This window comes from Callithrix jacchus, chromosome 2, assembly GCF_049354715.1.
Source record: "Callithrix jacchus isolate 240 chromosome 2, calJac240_pri, whole genome shotgun sequence".
NCBI lineage: Eukaryota > Metazoa > Chordata > Mammalia > Primates > Cebidae > Callithrix > Callithrix jacchus.
In genome coordinates this window covers 205834461-205855167 of record NC_133503.1, presented here as the reverse complement: position 1 = coordinate 205855167, position 20707 = coordinate 205834461, and the positions used below count along the sequence as shown (strand labels likewise).

The 20707-nt window shown below is 56.1% G+C and overlaps 2 protein-coding genes and 1 pseudogene across 2 annotated transcripts in view; 2 read left to right on the top strand and 1 right to left on the bottom strand.

Moving 5' to 3' along the window:
* The window catches only part of PLEKHG4B (pleckstrin homology and RhoGEF domain containing G4B), a 93075-nt gene extending 86706 nt beyond the window's left edge, over nucleotides 1-6369 (top strand). Inside the window, 3 exon segments of the mRNA XM_035291877.3 lie at nucleotides 5548-5664; nucleotides 5857-6132; nucleotides 6135-6369. Coding sequence (XP_035147768.3) covers nucleotides 5548-5664; nucleotides 5857-6132; nucleotides 6135-6172 — 431 coding nt within the window. The 3' untranslated portion in view covers nucleotides 6173-6369.
* Nucleotides 6370-9681: 3312 nt separating this feature from the next.
* LOC144581494 (small ribosomal subunit protein uS5 pseudogene) lies at nucleotides 9682-10764 on the bottom strand (annotated as a pseudogene).
* A 4203-nt stretch (nucleotides 10765-14967) lies between these two features.
* LRRC14B (leucine rich repeat containing 14B) lies at nucleotides 14968-17838 on the top strand. The gene is made up of 2 exons (XM_002745155.6): nucleotides 14968-15922; nucleotides 16351-17838. The coding sequence occupies exons 1-2, from the start codon at nucleotides 15033-15035 to the stop codon at nucleotides 16994-16996; spliced, it is 1536 nt and encodes a 511-aa protein (XP_002745201.3). The 5' UTR covers nucleotides 14968-15032; the 3' UTR covers nucleotides 16997-17838.
* Nucleotides 17839-20707: the final 2869 nt, after the last annotated feature.

Genomic DNA, 20707 nt, shown 5'->3' with positions numbered 1-20707 from the left:
TTTAATTCCTTCTTTGGTCATCATGGGTTATTTAGAAATGCATCACTTAATTCCCAGGATTTTCTAGTTAACTTTCTGATACCAGTTTTGAGTTTAAGACCACTTTGGTCAAATAATATTCACCGGAGTTTGTTATCTGTGGAAGGGTCTGAGTTACTGCGGCGAATCTGCAGCTCCGCAGCAACCTCAGTTCTTATCTCCTCAGAAGAAAGAATTCCACTGAGGGGCATAAGGCAGAAAAAGAGACTGAGGCAAGTTTCAGAGCAGGAGTGGAGGTTCATTTAAAAAGGATTTAAGGGCTGGGCGCAGTGGCTCACGCCTGTAATCCCAGCACTTTGGGAGGCCGAGGCAGGTGGATCATGAGGTCAAGAGATCGAGGCCATCCTGGTCAACATGATGAAACCCCGTCTCTATTAAAAATACAAAAAATTAGTTGGGCATGGTGGTGCATGCCTGTAATCCCAGCTATTCAGGAGGCTGAGGCAGGAGAATTGCCTGAACCCAGGAGGTGGAGGTTGCGGTGAGCAGAGATCGTGCCATTGCACTCCAGCCTGGGTAACGAGCGAAACTGTGTCTCAAAAAAAAAAAAAAAAGAAAAGAAAAAAGGATTTAAGGCAGGAAAGTACACTTGGAAGACATCCAAGCGGGCACCAAAATCAAGTGCCCCATTTAACCTTGATCCTAGGACTTTGTAGGCTGCCCTTCCTCATGATTCTTCCCTGAGGGCCAGCTGCCCGCATGTGCCATGTGCTCCTCACCTTCGGGATGGAAGGTTCTGTAGTGTGTTTAGGAAGTGGTATGCATGCCCATCTGAGGCTTTCTTTTCTGGTGTGGTGCCCCCAGAAGGTCACATTCTGGCATTCTGTCTGTTAATGCACAAAGTTGCTTCTCCTGGCACCTGCCTTCAGTTAACAGTTGAATGCAACAGGTGTGGACCATCAGGAAACAGCCTCTCCCTGGCACTGGCTGCCATGTCCCCCTGACTTCCTGTAATAATTTTGATTATTTGGAATGTTTTATGTCCCAGCATTTTGGTAAATTTTCCACGTGCACCTGGAGAGAAAGTGCATTGTGGTGGTTACTGCAGAGTCTGGTCATGTTTCCCATGTGCACCTGGAGAGAAAGTGCTTTGTGGTGGTTACTGCAGAGTCTGGTCGTGTTTTCCACGTGCACCTGGAGAGAAAGTGCTTTGTGGTAGTTACTGCAGAGTCTGGTCATGTTTCCCACGTGCACCTGGAGAGAAAGTGCTTTGTGGTGGTTACTGCAGAGTCTGGTCGTGTTTTCCACGTGCACCTGGAGAGAAAGTGCTTTGTGGTGGTTACTGCAGAGTCTGGTCATGTTTCCCACGTGCACCTGGAGAGAAAGTGCTTTGTGGTAGTTACTGCAGAGTCTGGTCGTGTTTCCCACGTGCACCTGGAGAGAAAGTGCTTTGTGGTGGTTACTGCAGAGTCTGGTCGTGTTTCCCACGTGCACCTGGAGAGAAAGTGCTTTGTGGTAGTTACTGCAGAGTCTGGTCGTGTTTCCCACGTGCACCTGGAGAGAAAGTGCTTTGTGGTGGTTACTGCAGAGTCTGGTCGTGTTTTCCACGTGCACCTGGAGAGAAAGTGCTTTGTGGTGGTTACTGCAGAGTCTGGTCGTGTTTTCCACGTGCACCTGGAGAGAAAGTGCTTTGTGGTGGTTACTGAGAGTCTGGTTGTGTTTTGAAAATTGTGTTGTTCAAATTTCTTACATCCTTACTGGATTTTTGTCTGCTTATCACTTACTAGGAAAATTATGTGAAAATCTCCCATGATAATGTAGATTTGAATGTAGATTTTTCTTTTTGTTCTGTCAATTTTTGCTTTCTATATTTTGAAGCTAAATTATTAGGTGCATAGCAATATAGAATTGCTGTATCTTCCTGGAAACAGAGCCTCCTTTTTCATTATGAAATGCATCTCTTTGTTTTTAGCAATGCCTCTGCCTTGGGTCTACATGCAATGCCTCTGTGTCCATGGGGATGGGCTCCAGGATGCCCCACAGATACCCAAGTCTGAGACTGTTCAAGTCCCTTATATAAAATGGCATGGTAGTTGCATTTAACCTACACACATGCTCATATATACTTCAAATCATCTGTAGATTACTTATAGTACAAAATACAATGTAAATGCTATATAAATAGTTATATTGGTTTACGTGTTTTTTTTAATTTTTATTGTTTGGTTTTTTGTTTGTTTGTTTTGAGATGGAGTCTCGCTCCTGTCACCAGGCTGGAGTGCAGTGGCACGATCTCAGCTGACTGCAACCTCCCTCGGCCTCCCGAGTAGCAGAGACTACAGGTGCACACCACCAAGCCCGGCTAATTTTTGTTGTTTTTTTTTTTAATAGAGATGGGCTTTCACCATGTTGGCCAGGATGGTCTGGATCTCTTGACCTCGTGATCCACCTGCCTTGACTTCCCAAAGTGCTGGGAATACAGGCGTGAGCTACCGTGCCCAGCTAATTTTTATCGTCAATTGCTTTTTGTTCATGTATTTTTTATCCTTGGTGGAATCTGTGATATGGAGCCCACAGATGCAGAAGACACACTGTGCTTCCTGTTAACCTAGCTCTTCCTGTTTCCATCTGTGATATGAAGGCCACAGATGCAGTAGACCCACTGTGCATCCTGTTAACCTGGCTCTTCCCATTTCCATCTGTGATATGGAGCCCACAGATGCAGTAGACCCACTGTGTGTCCTGTTAACCTGGCTCTTCCCATTTCCATCTGTGATATGGAGCCCACAGATGCAGTAGACCCACTGTGCACCCTGTTAACCTGGCTGTTGCTATTTCCTTTTACCGTTAGGGTTCACACAGCACATACTTTTCCATCTTCTGACCTGGAGCTTCTGGTGTTCTTATATTTGAGATATGTCTCTTCTAAAGGCCTGTATTTGATTTCACTTTTATCTTTTCATCGAGTTTGACTGTCCTTGTCTTTAAATTGGAGTCATGTGTTTACATGTAATGTAACTTGGGTATAAATCTCCAGTGTCTCACTCTGCATTTTCTACCTGTTTGGTGAGAAAGGGAAGTGAGACAGGAGGGAAGGCCCTGGAGGGTGACTGGCAGGCAGTCCCTGCACACACCTGCTGGGAGACAGGCACCCGCAGGCCCTGCCCCTGTGCTGAGGGACCTGGGTGTTTCTCCGCCAACTCCTGTCCCTCACTGTTGAGGCTCCTCCTGGGTGTTAACTACCTGACACTTCTGTCCTGTCCACAGGGAGGCGGGGAACACCCCCAGGCAGAGAGACCTGGGCAACCGCTGCCATGAATGAGAGCTCTCCGGCTGCCCCCAGGCCAGCTCTGCTCATGGCCAAGCATGGCAGTCCTTGCGTGTGTCCCAGTGGGGGATTAGTTCTGCAACCTTTGATCCGTTCTCCTGCTCTGCTCTCTGCTCTCCACTTGCAACTCCGATTACACGTATGACCTTCTCACATGTTCTCGTGTTGCTCACGTGTTTTGTTTTTATCACATCTTCCACACTTCTGTCTGCATTTTCCACCTGTCTTGAAGTTCATTCATCTGCTTTGCTGCTAAACCCACTTAATTAGCTGTTGGTTTATTTTTGATACGTAGGTTTGCGTTTGATTTCTTTTACTTGATGGATTTGGGTTTCCTCTGGAGACTCTCTGTCCTGTGATCTACTTCCTGCCACGTTAGTCCTGGTCACCTGCACAGCCTGTCTGAGACGTCCAAACCTTTATCTCGTGGATGTTTAATTATCTGGGGTTTTCCTCATCCTTTTTTTCTCCTGTTGTGCCTGGTGGTTTTTCATGAAGCAGTAGGTGACGTAGGAAATGTGTAAGGATCATCTGAGCCCTGGGCTGGTGTCCTCCCCTCCAGGGGATTTACTGCTGTAGAAGGCGCAGGGCTGGATCATCCGAATGCACTCTGGGAGGGGCTGCATGGCGTCTGCCTCAGACCTGTGGGCAGCTGATCCAGCTTCTGTTTGTCCCACTCCTGGCAAAGTCATTGCTCCCTTTCCAGGTCCCCACTGAATGCGAGTTTCCCAGGCCCCTCCTCCCTGGCAGTCCTTGAATTCCAGATGGTATCTCCCCACCCTGTGCCGCTGTCAGAAGCTCCAAGATGAGCTCTCTGCTTATCAGACACCAGCAAGCCCTGAGAGGTTAGAAAGGTGACAGGTGCCCAGTGTCTGTGAGCTCCACATCTGCCCAGGATGTTGGCCCTTTGAGGGTGGACTGCCTTGGCACCTCCAAAACACCCTCAAAAAAATGTGTTCAGCCTTTCTGGTTGCTCTTGGTGGCGGGCTTGGGTGTTGGCTGTACAGGCAAATGCACCGCAGCCAGAGGAGGAAGCTGTCCCGTGTCCATGCAGACACCAGCCCTAAGATGGTGCCTCGGAGTTAGGGAAGGAGCAGCATCCTGCTCGCTGGCCCACTGCAGCCCTGCATCCAGGCAGCCACCCTCGGCCCTTGCCTGCCTCGCTCCCATAACAAGAGCAGACGCTCACTCTGGAGCAACCAGCTTTGCACGTTACCTGTGAATGAAGATAATCAACAACGCTGTAACTGCAGTGCACACACGCTGTACTTCTTCCCATTCTCCCAAGACCTCTAGAAAAGAACTCTTATTGTAATATTACTCAGCATATGCATTAGGACTCCATACATGTACATAAATGCAACTATGTTTTCTGCCCTCATACATTTTTCCTTACAATTAATATCATCTTTTTTTGCTTAATTTGACCAAGGATAAATTCATTCCCAAACTCTCACCTTATACTTAGCTCTCCTCTCAATAGTCAAACGCGTAGGCATTTGTTGCTTTTGTCTTTCCCATGGACATGGCTCCCAGGCCTCTGACCCCTGCTCTAATTGGGACCCTGTGTGGCCTCCCCCACTTACCAGCAGACAGGGACCCTGCGTGGCCTCCCCCGCTTACCAGCAGACAGGGACCCTGCGTGGCCTCCCCTGCTTACCAGCAGACAGGGACCCTGCGTGGCCTCCCCCGCTTACCAGCAGACAGGGACCCTGCGTGGCCTCCCCCGCTTACCAGCAGACAGGGACCCTGCGTGGCCTCCCCCGCTTACCAGCAGACAGGGACCCTGCGTGGCCTCCCCCGACTACCAGCAGACAGGGAGCCTGCGTGGCCTCCCCCGACTACCAGCAGACAGGGAGCCTGTGTGGCCTCCCCCGATTACCAGCAGACAGGGACCCTGGGTGGCCTCCCCTGCTTACCGCAGACAGGGACCCTGCGTGGCCTCCCCTGCTTACCACAGACAGGGACCTCCCTCCCTGCCAGGCTGGACACGCTGTTTCCAAGGCCTCAAGGCCTCCTTTTTCTTGCTTATGCCCTGGCCCCTGGGAAGAGATCTCTATGATGCTGAAAACCAGAATGGGAAACCCCAGCGCCCTGATCCCTGTGCCCTTGGAGGTGGGTGGGTAGGCCCTGTACACCGCCAGGTTTGGGCTGAGGGCATTAGGGCGTAACAGGGAATCTTCGGGTTGGCATGAGCCCCTGAGTTGCTTTGGAAATGGTCATACTTTCCTCTGTCTTAGAACTCAGGATCCAAGAAATGGCATCCATGGGGATAGGCAACAAGCCATTCCTGGACATCCAGCCCAGCAGCACAGCGATCAGTGGCTGGGCCCTCGGCTGCACCATCCAAGGCACAGGTAACGTGACCTCAGCCCCGCCTTCACTCACCCTGCAGAGCGCATGGGGCCTGTGGCCGATGTGGTGGGTGGATGGGCACGTCTTTGGGAGCAAAGCCTGGTCAGCCTTCCAGACAGCCCTGATCCCATTCCTGAACCTGGCGGCACTTCTGGAGAGGAAGCTGGCCTGACCTGCTTTCTGTGCCTTTCCAGAGTCACAAGCGAGAGGGTCCACAGCGGTGCCCTCCTTCGACCACGCCACCCCCTTCAAGCGGCCACACTCCACCATCTCGGACAGCAGCACCTCCTCCTCCAGCAGCCAGGCCTCCATCCTGGGGTCGCCAGGCCTGCTTGTGTCCGCCAGCCCAGCCCACCCGGGCCTGTGGAGTCCTGCCCACAGCCCCTGGTCATCTGACATCAGAGCCTGCGTTGAGGAAGATGAGCCGGAGCCAGAGCTGGAGACGGGCACCCAGGCTGTGGTGCGTGAGGGGCTCCCGCTGTGCCACTGAGCCGGGCACACCAGGCCTGACAGCTGTTGGGGTACAGATGCCCATCAGTGGCCAGAACGATACACAGGGAGCAATAGGGCACGTGTCCAGGTGTTTCCCAGGATTTTAGATACTCCCAAATATTTTCAAACAAATTTAAAGTTTTACTTAAAAAACAAGGCTTCCATTTCCACCCAAGACAACATTATAGGAAATAGACCTAGAACAACACAAGAAACAGACAAAACATGAAACAGAAGATGTCAAGACAGACATTCGGCAACAAAGGACCGTGATCCCTGACAGACAGGAGAACGGCAGGTGATCCTGGTGATGTCCCCGACCTCCGCCCTGAGAGCTTCCAGGCTCAGTGCAGGGAGAGCCCAGGAAGAGCCCAGCAGCCTCCGTGAGTTGAAGAAGCCATATCGGCAGGCGTTTGAGATCATAGAGAGATGCCCGCTGGGGAAGGACTCACCCGATCAGCCCCTCCATCAGGGAGGCTACCATGCTGGGAGAAACCTTTGACTAAAGATCAGTCCCTGGTGCTCACGTGGGCTGGGGACAGGACCCATTCCCACCAGCCAGTCTGTGAGCATTAGGTGGAGTTCTCAGAAGGTCGTGCCTCAGGAGTGGGGATAATTAGCCCTAGAATGAGTCCTGCTACTGACCTACCTCCAAAATCATAAAAGCAAGACTGAAAATGATCAAACTTTTGCAGATAATTCACTCCGTCCCTGAACAAAGCTCGAGATGATCTGTAGTTACTAAAGTGTCTGCATCCTGCAAGGTAAACTCATGGTGCCGGACCTCAGAGTTGACAGCTTGCGGAGGTACATGAAGCACAGACATGCCGGGGAGAGTAACCGCCAGGCAAGCCGACCGCCCAGAGCTGGCATCGGTGTGGGAACTACAGAACTCAAACCGTGGCTGAACTTGCATCCCAGACATCCAAAAAGTTCAGAAATCGCATGGAAGAGACCAAGAAGACCCAGACTGACCTTACGGGGATGAGAACCCACAATATTGACAGTGAAAACTACCCTGGATGGGGGAACTGGCTGGATTTCACAGAAGAGACTGTGAGGCAGCTTGAAGATGCATCAGTGGAAGCTGGTTGCATTAGTCAGGTCTCCCAGAGAGACAGAAGCAATAGGAGATAGCCATATACATATATATATAGAGAGAGAGACAGGCAGCTTGAAGACGCATCAGTGGAAGCTGGTTGCATTAGTCAGGTCTCCCAGAGAGACAGAAGCAATAGGAGATAGCCATATACATATATATATAGAGAGAGAGACAGATAGATCAATAGATAGGTGGACAGACCAACAGACAGATGAAAGGGGCCTTGGGGGGTCAGCTGACACAATTGTGGCAGGTAAAAAGCCCCACAGGCCACCCACGAGCTGGAGACCCAAGGAAGCTGCTGGTGTGGCTCAGTCCAAGTCCTAAAGCCCCAGAGCCAGGGAAGCCAGTGGTGTGACTCAGAGGCCAAAGGCCTGAGAACATGGAGCCACTGGTGTAAGTCTGGAGTCCTGTAGATGCAGTGAACTCCAAACACAAGAGACATGAATGCACATCATAATCAAACTGCATAGAACCAGAGATAAGCAGAAAATCCTTAGCAATCAGAGGACAAGGGCACATTTTGTTGGGAGGCACGAAGCTGATGAGGACAGCCAACTTCTCGGGAGCAGCATGGGTGAGGCGGTGCAATGTACTAGGTAGAAAACTGCCAAACTCAAATTCTGTGCCTGACAAAATCTTTCCAAAAGAATGGTGAAGTAAAGACATTTGCATACACACAGAAGCTAACATAATTCATCACCCGCAGACCTGCACTGCAAGAAACGTTAAAGGATGTGCTTCAGGAAAAGAAAAATGAAGAGCCTGTGCACGAGACAAGATTTCCCTCTTATTATTTAACTCTCTTTAACACATCTCCCATTTGCCCCAAGAAATGAGCACTGGAAGTGAGCTGCGCTTTTTTTCTGAATGGGAAATGGGTTAAAAGATTAGTGGCTTGGCCAGGTTTGGTGTCTCCTGTCTCTAATCCCAGCACTTTGGGAGGCTGAGGCCAGAGGATCACTTGAGCCCAAGAATTGGGGATTATCATGGGAAACATAGCAAGACTGCATCTCTATTAAAAAAATAAAAGTTAACTGTCTAAACAAAAATATTAATGTATCTTCGGTTTGTACTCTACATCTAGGTGAGCTGTGTGGCCACAGTAGCATGAAGGCTGGGAGAAGTTGGATATGATATGTGAAGTGAGGTGGTATCACTTGAAGGTAGATTGTGGTAAGCTAAAGACATACTTAGAAACCCTTGAAACAATCACTAAAATAACAAAACAATCACAGCTAATAAACCATCAGAGGAGATAAAATTGAATTTTTAGAAATCCAGTCCAGGCTGGGCTCGGTGGCTCAGGCCTGTCATCCCAGCACTTTGGGAGGCTGAGGCAGGCGGAATGCCAGAGCTCAGGAGTTCGAGACCAGCCTGGGCAACACACTAAAACCCCGTCTCTACTAAAATACAAAAATTTAGCCAGGCGTGGCAGCACGTGCCTGTAGTCTCAGCTCCTTGGGAGTCTGAGGCAGGAGAATTGCAAGAATCCGGGAGGCGGAGGTTGCAGTGAGCCAAGATCACGCCACTGCACTCCGCCTGGATGACAGAGCAAGACTCCGTCTAAAAACAAAATCCAGTCTAAAAATTTGTAGAAAAAGGGAAAGGGAAAGTGGCAGGGGGGTGACACAGAAAACATGTGGTGAGAGATGGAAGCAGCGGTCGTCCCAGTACCACGAGCAGGGCACAGGAAGCCGGTGAGCCACAGACAGCCCTGCTCTCTGGGTTGTGTGAATGCAGGAGTAACTTCACAGGTGTGTTCTTGGCTCCAAGGTCGTCAAACTACATGCTTTAAAGATGTGCAGTTCATAGTATGTCGCCTAAATCCCAACAAAGCAGTATTTTTAAAAAGCACAAGCAGGCGCACAGCACTCCCCAGGAGGCAGGGGCTGTGCGCACAGAAGTCGGTTACCTCTACATCCTGAGCGTGGACAGTCACCCTCACGCGGCTCTAGCCGCACTCCGGCACTGCCTGGGACAGGTGCCCTCAGGAACCCAAATGCCACTGCCCCCATGAAAACCACTTCAAGAGTGTTGCCTTGAATCAGAAGGCATCTAAGCCCTGTCAGAGGCTGTGAACGTGGAGGCTGCTGGGGGCCCCGGGTGTGCAGGGGCAGAGCCAGATGCGTGGGCACAGCTCATCCCCATGGCCAACCCACTGGGGAGCCATGTGGGGGCTACACCGGGGCCAGCATGAGTGACTGCACCATCCTGAACATGTCCTTGGGCCTCCCAGGACCTTGGTGCCTCCCATCTAGGCTGGCACAAGCCTCTAGTCATCTAGAGATGGGTCTCTCTCCTGGTAGCATGGAGCCTGGATGTGGGAATGGAGCCACGCCAGTCCCACAGGAGCCACACAATCAGTCGGGCTGTGGGATGCATCCCTGCAGGACTGAGGCGCCTGTGGGGAAGGAGGTGTCCAGCCCTGGGAGGCCGTCTTGTTCCTGCTTTTTGTTTAACCCACGGGCTCTTTGGCCTCATTTTCTGTTTTGTTTTGTTTTTTCAGGGTTAACGCTTATATTTTTTTGTATAAAAACTCTATGTTGTAGCCACAGCTGGTGCCTGCGTCCTCTGCACGGAGACTCTGGTGTGGGTCTTGAAGTGGTGGTCAGTGAATTCCTGATAGGGAGACTTGGTGAATAGTCTCCTTCCAGAGGTTAGGGGTCAGGTAGCTGTAAGTCTTAGAGATGGCATCAAAGGTGGCATTGTCGGGTGGCAGTGCAGCCCCTGGCTGAGGTGTGGCAGTCATTGATACCAGCCATCATGAACAGTTTCTTGGGCACAGGCGCCGAGACAATGCCAGCGCCCCTGGGCGCAGGGATGAGGTGCACCAGCACAGATCTGCAGTGGCCTGTCACCTTGCAAGGGACAGTGTGGGGCTTGCTGATCTTGTTCCCCCAGTAGCCTCTGCGCACAGGAACAATGGAGAGCTTGGCCAGGGTGATGGCCTTGCGGATGGCAGTGGCCACCTCCTTGGAGCACTTAACACCCAGACCGACGTGGCCATTGTAGTCCCCAATGGCAGTAAACGCCTTGAACCTAGTGCACTGGCCACCTGGGTCTTCTTTGGCACCGGCATCATCTTCAAAACCTCATCCTTGAGAGAGGCCTCCAGGAGAAAGTCAGTGATCTCAGATTCCTTGATGGGCAGAGAGAAGAGATAGACCTCCTCCAGGGACTTGATCTTCATCCTTCACCAGGCAGCCCAGCTTGGTGACGAGCGCCCCCTCCTTATCCTCGGCGTTGCCTCCATGAGCTCCGTGGCCTCAGCCTCAGCATGGCCGTGACCCTGGCCCTGGATGCCACTGCTGAAACCTCCGTGGAAGCCACTGTGGTTCCCCATCCCTGGGCCCCACCACTGCACCGGTGTCATCCGCCATTTGGTGTTTTCTCGGAGAAGCCGTTTTCTGTTTTCTGAGTTTCACTGCACGTCCAAACTGCCCCGGAGCCAGTCCCAGTGTGAGATGGAGGCTTCCTGCTGGCAGTAAAAGTCCACGCTGAGTTACGTCCACACCGGCTGGACCTGAGCACCTCTCTCTCCGGCCGTCTTTCCACACTGGGATTTGGCTCTGGTTTACAAAAGAAACACCTGTTTCTAAGTAGAGTGGTGCTTGTGTCTGAATCAGGCCCCAAGGGCTTCACCAATGGACATGAAGGTTTCATTTAGACAAGAAACGTTTCTCCACAGGGTTCTGGGCCATGAGCCGAAGCTGGTGCTGAGAAGCAGAGAGGCAGCCACTATGTCCCTCAGGGTCACTGCCCGCCCCCATGCAAGACCACCTCCACCCAGTACTGGGGGTGCTGGGAGCTGGGGGGCCCACAGGGGCCATGGGGACAGCCCCAATGCATCCCTATCTGCAGTGACACCAGCCCAGAGACATCGCTGAGCACGTTGTGAGACAGCCCCGAGCCCCAGCCTGACCCCAGCTCCTCCCAGAGTTGCTCTCTGCCCGGGAGGAGCTCATGGCCGTAGTTCCACAGCGGCCCCCTCACCTCGACCACCAGTGCCTCCTTCCAAGCTGCCCGAGCAATGCTGGGTGGTGGGCTCCACAGCTCCCACCCACGCCTCAGCACCAGGACCCCCCAGTGAGGGTGTGGAATCCTCCCTGCCCACCTCAGCACCCAAACTCCCCAGGGAGAGTGTGGGATCCTCCCCACCCACACCTCAGCACCAGGACTTCCCAGGGAGTGTGTGGGATCCTCCCTGCCCACCTCAGCACTGGGACTCCCCCCAGGGAGGGTATAGAGAGCCCCCGTGCCCACATCTTAATGCTGGGAGCTGGGAAGGTGTGTGATTTCCTCCCCCACTCAGCAGGTGTAGGACCCCACCATCCTAGTGCTCAGGGCTGGTGGTCAGTGAGGTGGTTTCTAAACCAAGCCCCAGGAGGAGCTAGCCTGGGACTCTGCGGACAAGGCTGGGGTGCCTGCAGTGAGCTCTAGCCCTCACCAGAACCCTCTGGGCCCAGCCAGTGCCTCCTTCCAAGCTGCCTGAGCCATGCCGGGTGGTGAGCTCTGCAGCTCTCACCCATGCCTCAGCCCCATCCCCAAGGTGCCCTAGCACCTTGGCTGAGCCCGAATTGAGCACCGGGGGCCTAGGTCCAGAATTCAGTTACAAAACGATGGGTGAACGTGGGTTCTGTGTGCCTGTGACATACAGAGACTGTTTTCCACACTGCGAGGTAAGTCACACGAGAGCTTGTGTGTCACACGTGCACCTGCTATGAGGCAGACGCTCTTGTTCCACATTGGAGCAGCAAACCCTGTTACCCACAGAACCCCCATGACACCAGCTGGGTGGCGCTGCAGCCACCCCGTGCCCCATCCGGCTGGGACCTGGATGCTAAGCTGCAGATCTGCCCCGCAGAGGTGGCCGCACAGAGGAGCCCCCTGAGCTTTGGCACTGGAGGAAGGCGCCTCGATGCTCCCCGTGTCCGTCTCCGAGGCCTCGCTGGGGGCCAGCCCACACCTGTGTGGTCGCAGCCCTAGGGGGCAGAGGGTCCTGGGGAGAGGCCTGTGCGATGTGAGTAGCAGCAGTTTTCTCTAGACAGCTGTGATGGAGGGGGGGGTCTTCCAGGGAGATCCCCGGTGGTGAAGACCCAGACTATGCATGGGCCTGGAAACAAAGCTCTCAGGCAGGGGCTGCCACACCAAAGCTCAGGGCCTGCAGTCACCCGCAGTGGCCCCCACCAGGCCTGGCCTGACCTGGCCTCTCTTGCTTCCCTCCTGGATGGTTCCTCTACCCCCGGTCCAGCAGGGACTCAGCCCTGCCCGCTAGCCACAGCTCCCCATGCTCGTGCAGCCCAGAGCTCTCCCACCCTCCAAAGGTCATGGGGTGACCCAGGGTGGGAGCACCAGTCCCTGACCCCCCAGCCCCATGCCCACCGCCCATGGCCGGTGTCTGAGAGCCAGGTTGAGCCATCCTAGGACCAGTGTGCCCCACGACCTCTCAGACCAGTGAAGGCCAGTGGGCGGGATGCTCCGGCCATCTCTGCACAGAACTGGAATCTTGGCTCATTTTGGTTTTAGCAGGTCCTGTGTAGTTAGCAAGACAGCTCTTGAGTTAGTCTGAGAAAGACCTCCCCTATTTCCATTGGGGACCCCAGAGCTGTGGTCCCCCATTGGGATGGTGGCACCAGAGCTGGGCCTGAGGCTGAAGGGACCTGTGCTGGGAGGTTCTGCTGGAATGGGAACCCCAAGAGGACCAGCCCTCTCCAAAAGAAAGAACAGAAAGGGAGAGAGGGAGGCTGCGGGGCCTGAGACCTTGGCCCACCTTCCCAGCCATGGCCTCCGCTCTCCGAGACCCAGGGGCCCCCCACAGAGCTGGAGTAGGTAAAAGGGAGGTTCTGGAAACCACTTTTCAGAACCCAAACAGTATCTTGGAAATGGTGTTACCTGCAGTTGTTGCAAAGTGTTTATTTTGTCTCAATACTGGCTTGTTAAAAACTTTAATAACAAGCAGGGCATGGTAGCTCATGCCTGTAATCCCAGCACTTTGGGAGGCCAAGGCAGGTGGATCACGAGGTCAGGAGTTCAAGACCAGCCTGGCCAGTGTGGTGAAACCCTGTTTCTATTAAAGATACAAAAAATTAGCTGGGTGTGGTTGCGTGCACCTGTAATCCCAGCTACTCGGGAGGCTGCGGCAGGAGAATTGCTTAAACCTGGGAGGCAGAGGTTGCCGTGAGCCCAGATCGCGCCATTGCATTCCAGCCTGGGTGATGAAGTGAGACTGCATCTCAGAGGGAAAAAAAAACTTTAATAACAAAAATGAGTGGCACATGTTTTTCTCCTGTGTCCCCCCGAGAGTCTTACTTGGTCCTGGACATGGGTCATGTCTGGGGAAGCCTCCCTGGCATCTCATGAGGGGAGCCCCAGGGCCCACCTCCTCAGCCAGTGAGGGCAGCCACCGCAAAGGGTGGGTTGGGGCCCACCCATCTCCTCATACACTTGTCTGCCTGCCACACAGTGCCTGGGGCCACCACCAAGCACAGCCCCCTCCACCGGGGTCCTCTCCCAGGGGGTGGCAGTCCTCAGCTCAGGGAACAAATCCGGGAGGGCAGGCAGGGAGGCTGGTGGAGCACCCATGGGCGGACCCTCCAGGCTCGCCCCGCAGCCTGCCCCTTCCCTCTCCCACTGCCACCTCTGTCTCTCTCTCTCTCTGTCTCTACTAGTCTCTCTTAGTCTCTGTCTCTGTCTCTTTCTGTCTCCCTTTCTCCCTGCCTCTCAGTCTCAGTCTCTGTCCATCTCTGTCTACTAGTCTCTGTCTGTCTCTCTGTCTCTGTCTCTCCTCAGTCTGTCTCTCTCCCTCTGTCTCCCTTTCTCTCTGCCTCTGTCTCTCTCAGTCTCTGCCTCTCTCAGTCTCCCTCAGCCTCTGTCTCTCACGGCCTTGTCCCTCCAAAGCCCATGAACATGTGGTGCCCTGTAGTGACGTGCGCTGACTCTGCCCCATGTGGCAGAGTTGCTGGGACAGGCGAGTGCAGGCACCCAGCAGCCATGCACACCGTCAGCGCTGGGAGAGAACCGTCAGGCACCTCTCACCACACAGGTGTATCCCGTTACCTGCAGCATTCCCGGCCACACAGGTCCCAGGGTTGCAGACAGGACTCTGCAGCTCAGAGAGAGCTGGGGGCTCATCCAAGCCCATCAGGGAGGCTCCATCTCCAAGCCACTTACTCCTGTGCAAAGTAGGAGCCAGTGGCTGGGAGAGGTGTCATCGGGGAGAATGAGAGGCACAGGGAAGGGGCGAAGCAGCAGCTCCATTCCTGGCCCCACATCTCTCACCCCAGGTTCAAGGCAAAAAGTGTAAGGGCGACCCCAGAGACCACTGTGGGAAGGGAACTCGTCACCAAGTGAGGCAGCTCAGGCCCAGCCTGTTCTCTGCCCCATTGACGGTGCGGGGCCAGGGCTGGGCAGCAGCCCCGCTCAGACGGTGAACAGGACCCGCCTGCTGGCCTCACGGGCCGCCAGCACAAACGCCTGCCAAGGCTGGTTTTCTGCAGCATGGAGCACAGGCCTCTCTGCCCAGCCCTGCCGTGGGCATGGGCTGCCCTTCTGTGACAGCTGGGTGCCCGAGCAAGCAACCCCCAACGGCAGGGTGCCTGGAGGCCGGGCAGACACAGGCGTCCCGGGACCAAAATAGCAGTCAGATGACAAGGGTCCGTGGCAGGGCCCCAGGCTGCGGCTCACAGCTGCTGCAGCTAAAGATAGGCCTGAAGGGCACAGGGCTCGGGAAAGTCGTGAGGAGCAAGCACCGTCCTGTCTCGGGCCGTGGGCACAATGAGGTCACTCCGCTTCATTTCGGCGGAAGCCCTGGTGTCCCACCCCCAGGTGGCCCTGCAGAGCCTGGACAGCGTGGCCCACAACGTCTACCCACTCCTGTTCAAAGCCAGCTACCTGCTGGAGCAGGCGGAGGTGACGCAGGCGGTGCTGGGACGCTGGCCCCTGGAGGAGTTCGGGCTGGGAGCGCTGCTGGGTCCCAGTGCCGACCACCCCCAGGACCTGCGTGACCGAGCCTGCCGGGCCTGCCTGGAGGCGCTGGTGCGCGGCCTCGCGGACCACGTGCGGCAGGACCAGCGCGGGCGGCGGCTGCGGGTGGCCGACCTCACCGGCCTCCGCGACGTGCAGGTGCAGCGCTGCCCGTGCGGGAGTGCGCTGGGCAGGTGGGGCCGCACCCGGCTGCTGGCCAGGACCTGCTGTGAGCTGCAGGCGCAGCCCCTTGCGGTCGGGCGCCCCGTCGAGGTCCTCGCCGACCTCTTCGTCACTGAGGGCAACTTCGAGGAGGTGGTGCAGGCCCTCAGACCAGGGGGCCCGGCCCCTCTGCGCGTGCGCTGCCCCTCCTTCCGCGCAGACAGCCTGAGCCCCGGCCAGCTCCTGCACGTGCTGCGTCTGGCTGGGCCGGGCACCCTGCGCAAGCTGGAGGTGGTGCACAACGTGCGGCTGCACGCCGGCCACGTGCAGCAGCTGCTGGCCCAGGTGGGCTTTCCCAGGCTGGCCTCGCTCACCCTGCCCACCAAGGCCTTTGATGCACCCCCCACCTGCGTCTCCACTGCCGACGGTCAGGACCCCCTCCTCGCCTCCATTGCCTGGGAGCTCAGCAAGATGACGCAGCTCACAGAGCTCAGTGTGGCCTTCTCCACGTTGACAGGGAAGATCCCGACGCTGCTTGGGTGAGTTCTCAGGGACAGGACTGAGGGTGGGCTCGTGGCAGCAGAGGCAGGAAGAGATGGTCCAGGGGTCTGCTCACATCCATGGCCATGACCCCTCACCGACTCCGGCCTCTCACTCCAGGTGGGGCCAGAGCAGCAGGACCATGACCCCGCCCAGGGTTAAGGGCACTGAGAGTCAGAGCCACCAGAAAAGAACCCAGAGCCGTGTGTGACTCAGGGACTTGGAGAGAATGCCAATTAGCAAAAGAGAGTATGCAAATCACTAAACAGACAAAGCAAAAGTCCCATCACAGGTGGGCAGGGTGTCGGGGGGAGTTGTCTACTGCGGATAACAAATCACCCAGCACCTGGCACTTCAAACAGCTTGAGCCCCCAGCTCCTTCTTGGGACCCTCCTCTCACCTGTGCTCCTTCTCCCCTGTCCTGCAGCCCCCTGCAGAGTCCACTTCGAGTGCTGGACCTGGCCAACTGTGCTCTGAACCACGCAGACATGGCCTTCTTGGCAGACTGTGCCCACGCTGCCCACCTGGAGGTGCTGGACCTCAGTGGACACAACCTGGTCAGCCTGTACCCCTCGACCTTTTTCAGGCTGCTCGGCCAGGCTGCCCGGACGCTGAGGATCCTGGTGCTGGAGGAGTGTGGCATCATAGACAGCCACGTGGGCATGCTGATCCTAGGCTTGGGTCCCTGCCACCGGCTGCGCCAGCTCAAGCTCCTCGGGAACCCGCTGTCGGCCCGCGCCCTCCGGCGACTCTTCACCGCCCTCAGCGAGCTCCCCGAGCTGCGCTGCATCGAGTTCCCGGTGCCCAAGGACTGCTACCCCGAGGGCGCCGCCTACCCCCAGGATGAGCTGGCCATGTCCAAGTTCGACCAGCAGAAATACGACGAGATCGCGGAGGAGCTGCGCGCCGTGCTGCTGCGGGCCGACAGAGAGGACATCCAGGTCTCCACGCCCCTCTTTGGAAGTTTTGACCCAGATATTCATGAAACAAGCAACGAGCTTGGTGCTTTCTTGCTGCAAGCTTTCAAAACTGCTCTAGAAAACTTCTCCAGAGCACTCAAACAAGTGGAGTAATTCCCCAACTCACACCAGCCACAGGGCTTGAGTTTCATCCTGCAGGGGCCCTGGGCTTCAGTCCTGGATCCCAGGCTTGGGCCTGGCATCCATCCCCACCACCATCACCAAAGCAGTTCTTAGTGAAAATCATAGGCGAGCCTGCTAAGCGCTATAGGAGAGGAAGCCTTGCCTTCCAGGAGAAAGGACATGCGGGGCCCCTGAGTGGCAGCAGGTAGGGTCCTGGAGGCCAGGGAGGCCACCAAGAGAAGATTGCTGAGGGTCAGGGGCAGCAGACGCCACATGGCAAAGGGCAGAGAAGCCCAGGAGGTGTGGGGAGTGGCCGACCTGGCCTCGATGTGTGGGCACTGGGTGCAGGATGAAGCTTCGGGGGCAGATGCGATGGCTGCACATTGGGGAGGGAGGAGCAGAGAGAATGCATGACATGAACTGCATAAAACAAGCAGCCCATGAAAGACAACTGAGAAAAGAGGCGAAAACTGAGCAGCAAAGCAGACGCTGCTGGGCACGCCCCGCCATCCGCAGATGAGGTCGGCCTGCAGGGATACTGGGCTTCTGGTTGCTGTTAGCGGCTTTTCTTCTTGCTTTGTGTGGCCCCCAGAACCGTGAGGAGCATGGAGTGTGTGAGCCCAGGCGTCTGCTGAGGAGCTGCCTGGACCTGGGCATTCAGGGCTGATGGGAGCTATTCTAGGTGTTTAAGGCCTAGCACGTGGCCAGGCCCTGGAGAGGCTGACAACCACCTAAGACACATTTGGACTTGGTGTCCACCAAGAATGACTTTGTGCAAAGAAATAGCTGAGTACTAGAATGACTACATGCAAATAAAACAGAAGTGTGTTTTACAATGCTTCTATCAGTGCAGCTCAGAGCGGTGAGTGCTTGGTGTGGCTAAGTCCCCCTCGGACCCCAGACCAGAGATCTTGAGTTACTGTGTGCCCACTGCTCTGCTCAAAGGTCACACCCCATGCCAGCTCATGCCATGGGTGTGTCCCCACCCTGAGCCCACATGCCACCACCTCCCCAGGTTTATCCCCACCCTAGGGGCTCCTGTGTCACCGCCTCCCCAGGTGTGTCCCCACCCTAGGGGCTCCTGTGTCACCGCCTCCCCAGGTGTGTCCCCACCCCAGGGGCTCCTGTGTCACCACCTCCCCAGGTGTCCCCACCTCAGCTGCCCCCATGTCACCCCCTCCCCAGGTGTCCCTAGGTCACCCCACTCCAGGTGTCCCTACCCCAGCTGCCCCCATGTCACCCCCACCCAGCTGTGTTTCCATCCCCTTTGTCCTCTGTCCAGGCCCTTCTCTGCACAGGGCGGGGGTCTGCCTAGGGCTTGGGTCCCCAGCATGAGTGCCGTACAACCTGCCTCCCAGGGGCGTCTCAGGAATGGATGGGCCCCTGCCCAGTGGACAGATATAGTGACTTCCACCTCCCCACATTCGTCTCTGCCTGCTCTGAAACCAGCTAAGTGCTCTCTGCTCGTGGCAGGCCGTGCCTTACTGGAGCCTGGTCCAGGGACGGGAGCTTGATGGAGCAGCCGGCTCTTGGAAAGGGGTGGGGATGGGGTTGGGACAATATTTTTAATGACCTACTTCTAACTCTAAAGCACAGACTGGCTGCCACTGCGTTGTGTCTGAATCTTTATGGTAAGACTCAGCCTCTGGATGGCATTGTGACCAACCCTAAGGCCTGTGGCAGTGGAGCAGGGCCCAGGTGCTGGGTGTCCTGAGGTCTGGGATTGGGTGGGGCACACAGGGGCCTGCTGGTGTCAGTGGGCAGCGCTAAGTGCACAAGCTCCCAACATCTCCAGCTCCACAAATAGCCGGGGCTTCCCAAGGAACAGCCCATTCTGATAAGGCCAGTGGAGACTGGGGAGCAGTGTGGGTGGGCTCAACGCCTCCCTCACCCATCCCGTGCAGGGCTCCCGCTGAGCCCATCGGCCCCGTCCTCGTGGCTGTCAGCATTTGCAGGGTCTCTGTCCTTGCCCAATCTTGTCTCCAGTCCTGGGTTGCACAGCGCCTGCAGCCACGCATCCGGGGTCTGCCAGGCCCAGGAACATGTCTGCTGGGTTTTCAGGGAGAGCACTTCTCTACCACAGAAAACACGGCCTCCCACACAAGGCAAGCTGGTGGGAATCAAGCAACGCCATCAAGCAGATGAGCATGCTGATCCAACCCAGCGCACATCCATGGCAGCTGTGGCTGGGCTGCTCCTAGTGGAGCCTAAGGGTTCACCTGCCCAGGCCCACCCAGGTCTTCCAGGGCCAGAGGGTAAAGTAAGCAGGGTCCCCATGGGGGCTGCCATCTGGAGCCACCGTCTGCCTCCCTTGGGTCTTCCACAGTGGCATGGGTGAGTGCAGTTCCTTCAAACACAGCACTGCTTCCTGTCCACCATCCTGGCAAGGAGCGGGGGACATTTTAGGGGCTCTGTCCTTCCTGCCTCGATGACTTGTTCCCCAGGTCAGGAAATGCTGATATTCTCAGAGGCCAAGGAGAGACTGGTGAACATGGCCAAGGGCCCTGAACATCAGAGCTGCACTCATCCACCAGCGCTCTCCTGCTCTCCCTCTTCTGAGTTTAGCAAGGCTCCATCAGCTGCCATCTGCTACATCCAGGAGTCCCGCTATCCATCAGCCCCACACAGCCCCATGGGTGGGGACACCATGCTTGACCCCCCCATCTCCATGCCTGTCACCCCACCCACCCATCTCTGCCAGTCCAGAGCCCCTCAGCCCAGATCCCGTACTCTGGCACCCAGCCCTGGCCCGTGAGGAGCAGCTGCCTCGGAGCTGCGGCGCGGGGCCCCAGCAGCCCCACCTCCCAGGAGGCCCCAGCACCTCCTCCCTGTCAGCCACCAAGCAGCTTGGAGAAGCTCTCCCAGCAGGGATTGCTCAGTCCCGGTGTCCTTGCTAAACACTGAGCAGAGCCATTTGAATGCCCCGACGTGCCACTTTGTGCCCAGTGCCTGTCTACATGACTCCTCCCTCCTCCTCACCTGACTCCCAGCACCCAGGCCAGGCCCTGCACCTGCTCCTGGGGCAGGACTTGACTCCTCCACCTGGACAAGCAGGTCATCAGAGGCGGGGCACTGCCTGAGGTCTCTGCCCAATTCCCAGGTGAGGGAGGTCTGCTTTCTCCATGGGGTGGGGGTTGCCGTGCTGGCACGAACGGCTCCCGTGAATCTGGAGCTCACCCAGTGAACATCCAGGCGGCGGCAGCAGCTCCCAAGGCGCACTTGGCCTGTGAGCTCAGCGCCGCAGCACTGCTACCCAACGGCGAGACCCTCAGCCTGTCAGGGGTCCACAGCAGATGAGAGCCCTGCGAAGCTGCTGCAGAAGCCCTCCCGCTCCCACCACGCGCCTGGAGCTGGTGGTTGGCTTACTGAAGCCCTTTGTTTTCTCAAGATTTCCCATGAAGCTGGCAAAAGGCACATGCTCGGCAACCCCTGGTCTTCACTGTTCCCACTCCTTCAGAGCGCCCAGCATGGTGGAGCCCAGTGCTTCCCTAACTTGGCTGCCCACTGGAGAAGGACAGGCAGGGTGCAGGCTCAGGAGCTGTGGGAACCATGTCCCACCATGTGCCCAGAGGAGCTGGACCGGGGCCTGGTGAGGCTATGCAGAGAGATGTCACAGTGACAAGTACTCCGAGGCCCGAGAGTCCCGTTTGCAGCTGTCGGTTCTTCTCTGACGTCAGACGTGTGGTCTCCATTCTTGCCCTC

Coding starts and splice junctions, on each gene's coding strand:
- LRRC14B (XM_002745155.6), top strand. CDS start 15,033: ATGAGGTCACTCCGCTTCATTTCGGCGGAAGCCCTGGTGTCCCACCCC. Junction 15,923..16,350: donor AAGATCCCGACGCTGCTTGG/GTGAGTTCTCAG, acceptor CCTGTCCTGCAG/CCCCCTGCAGAGTCCACTTC.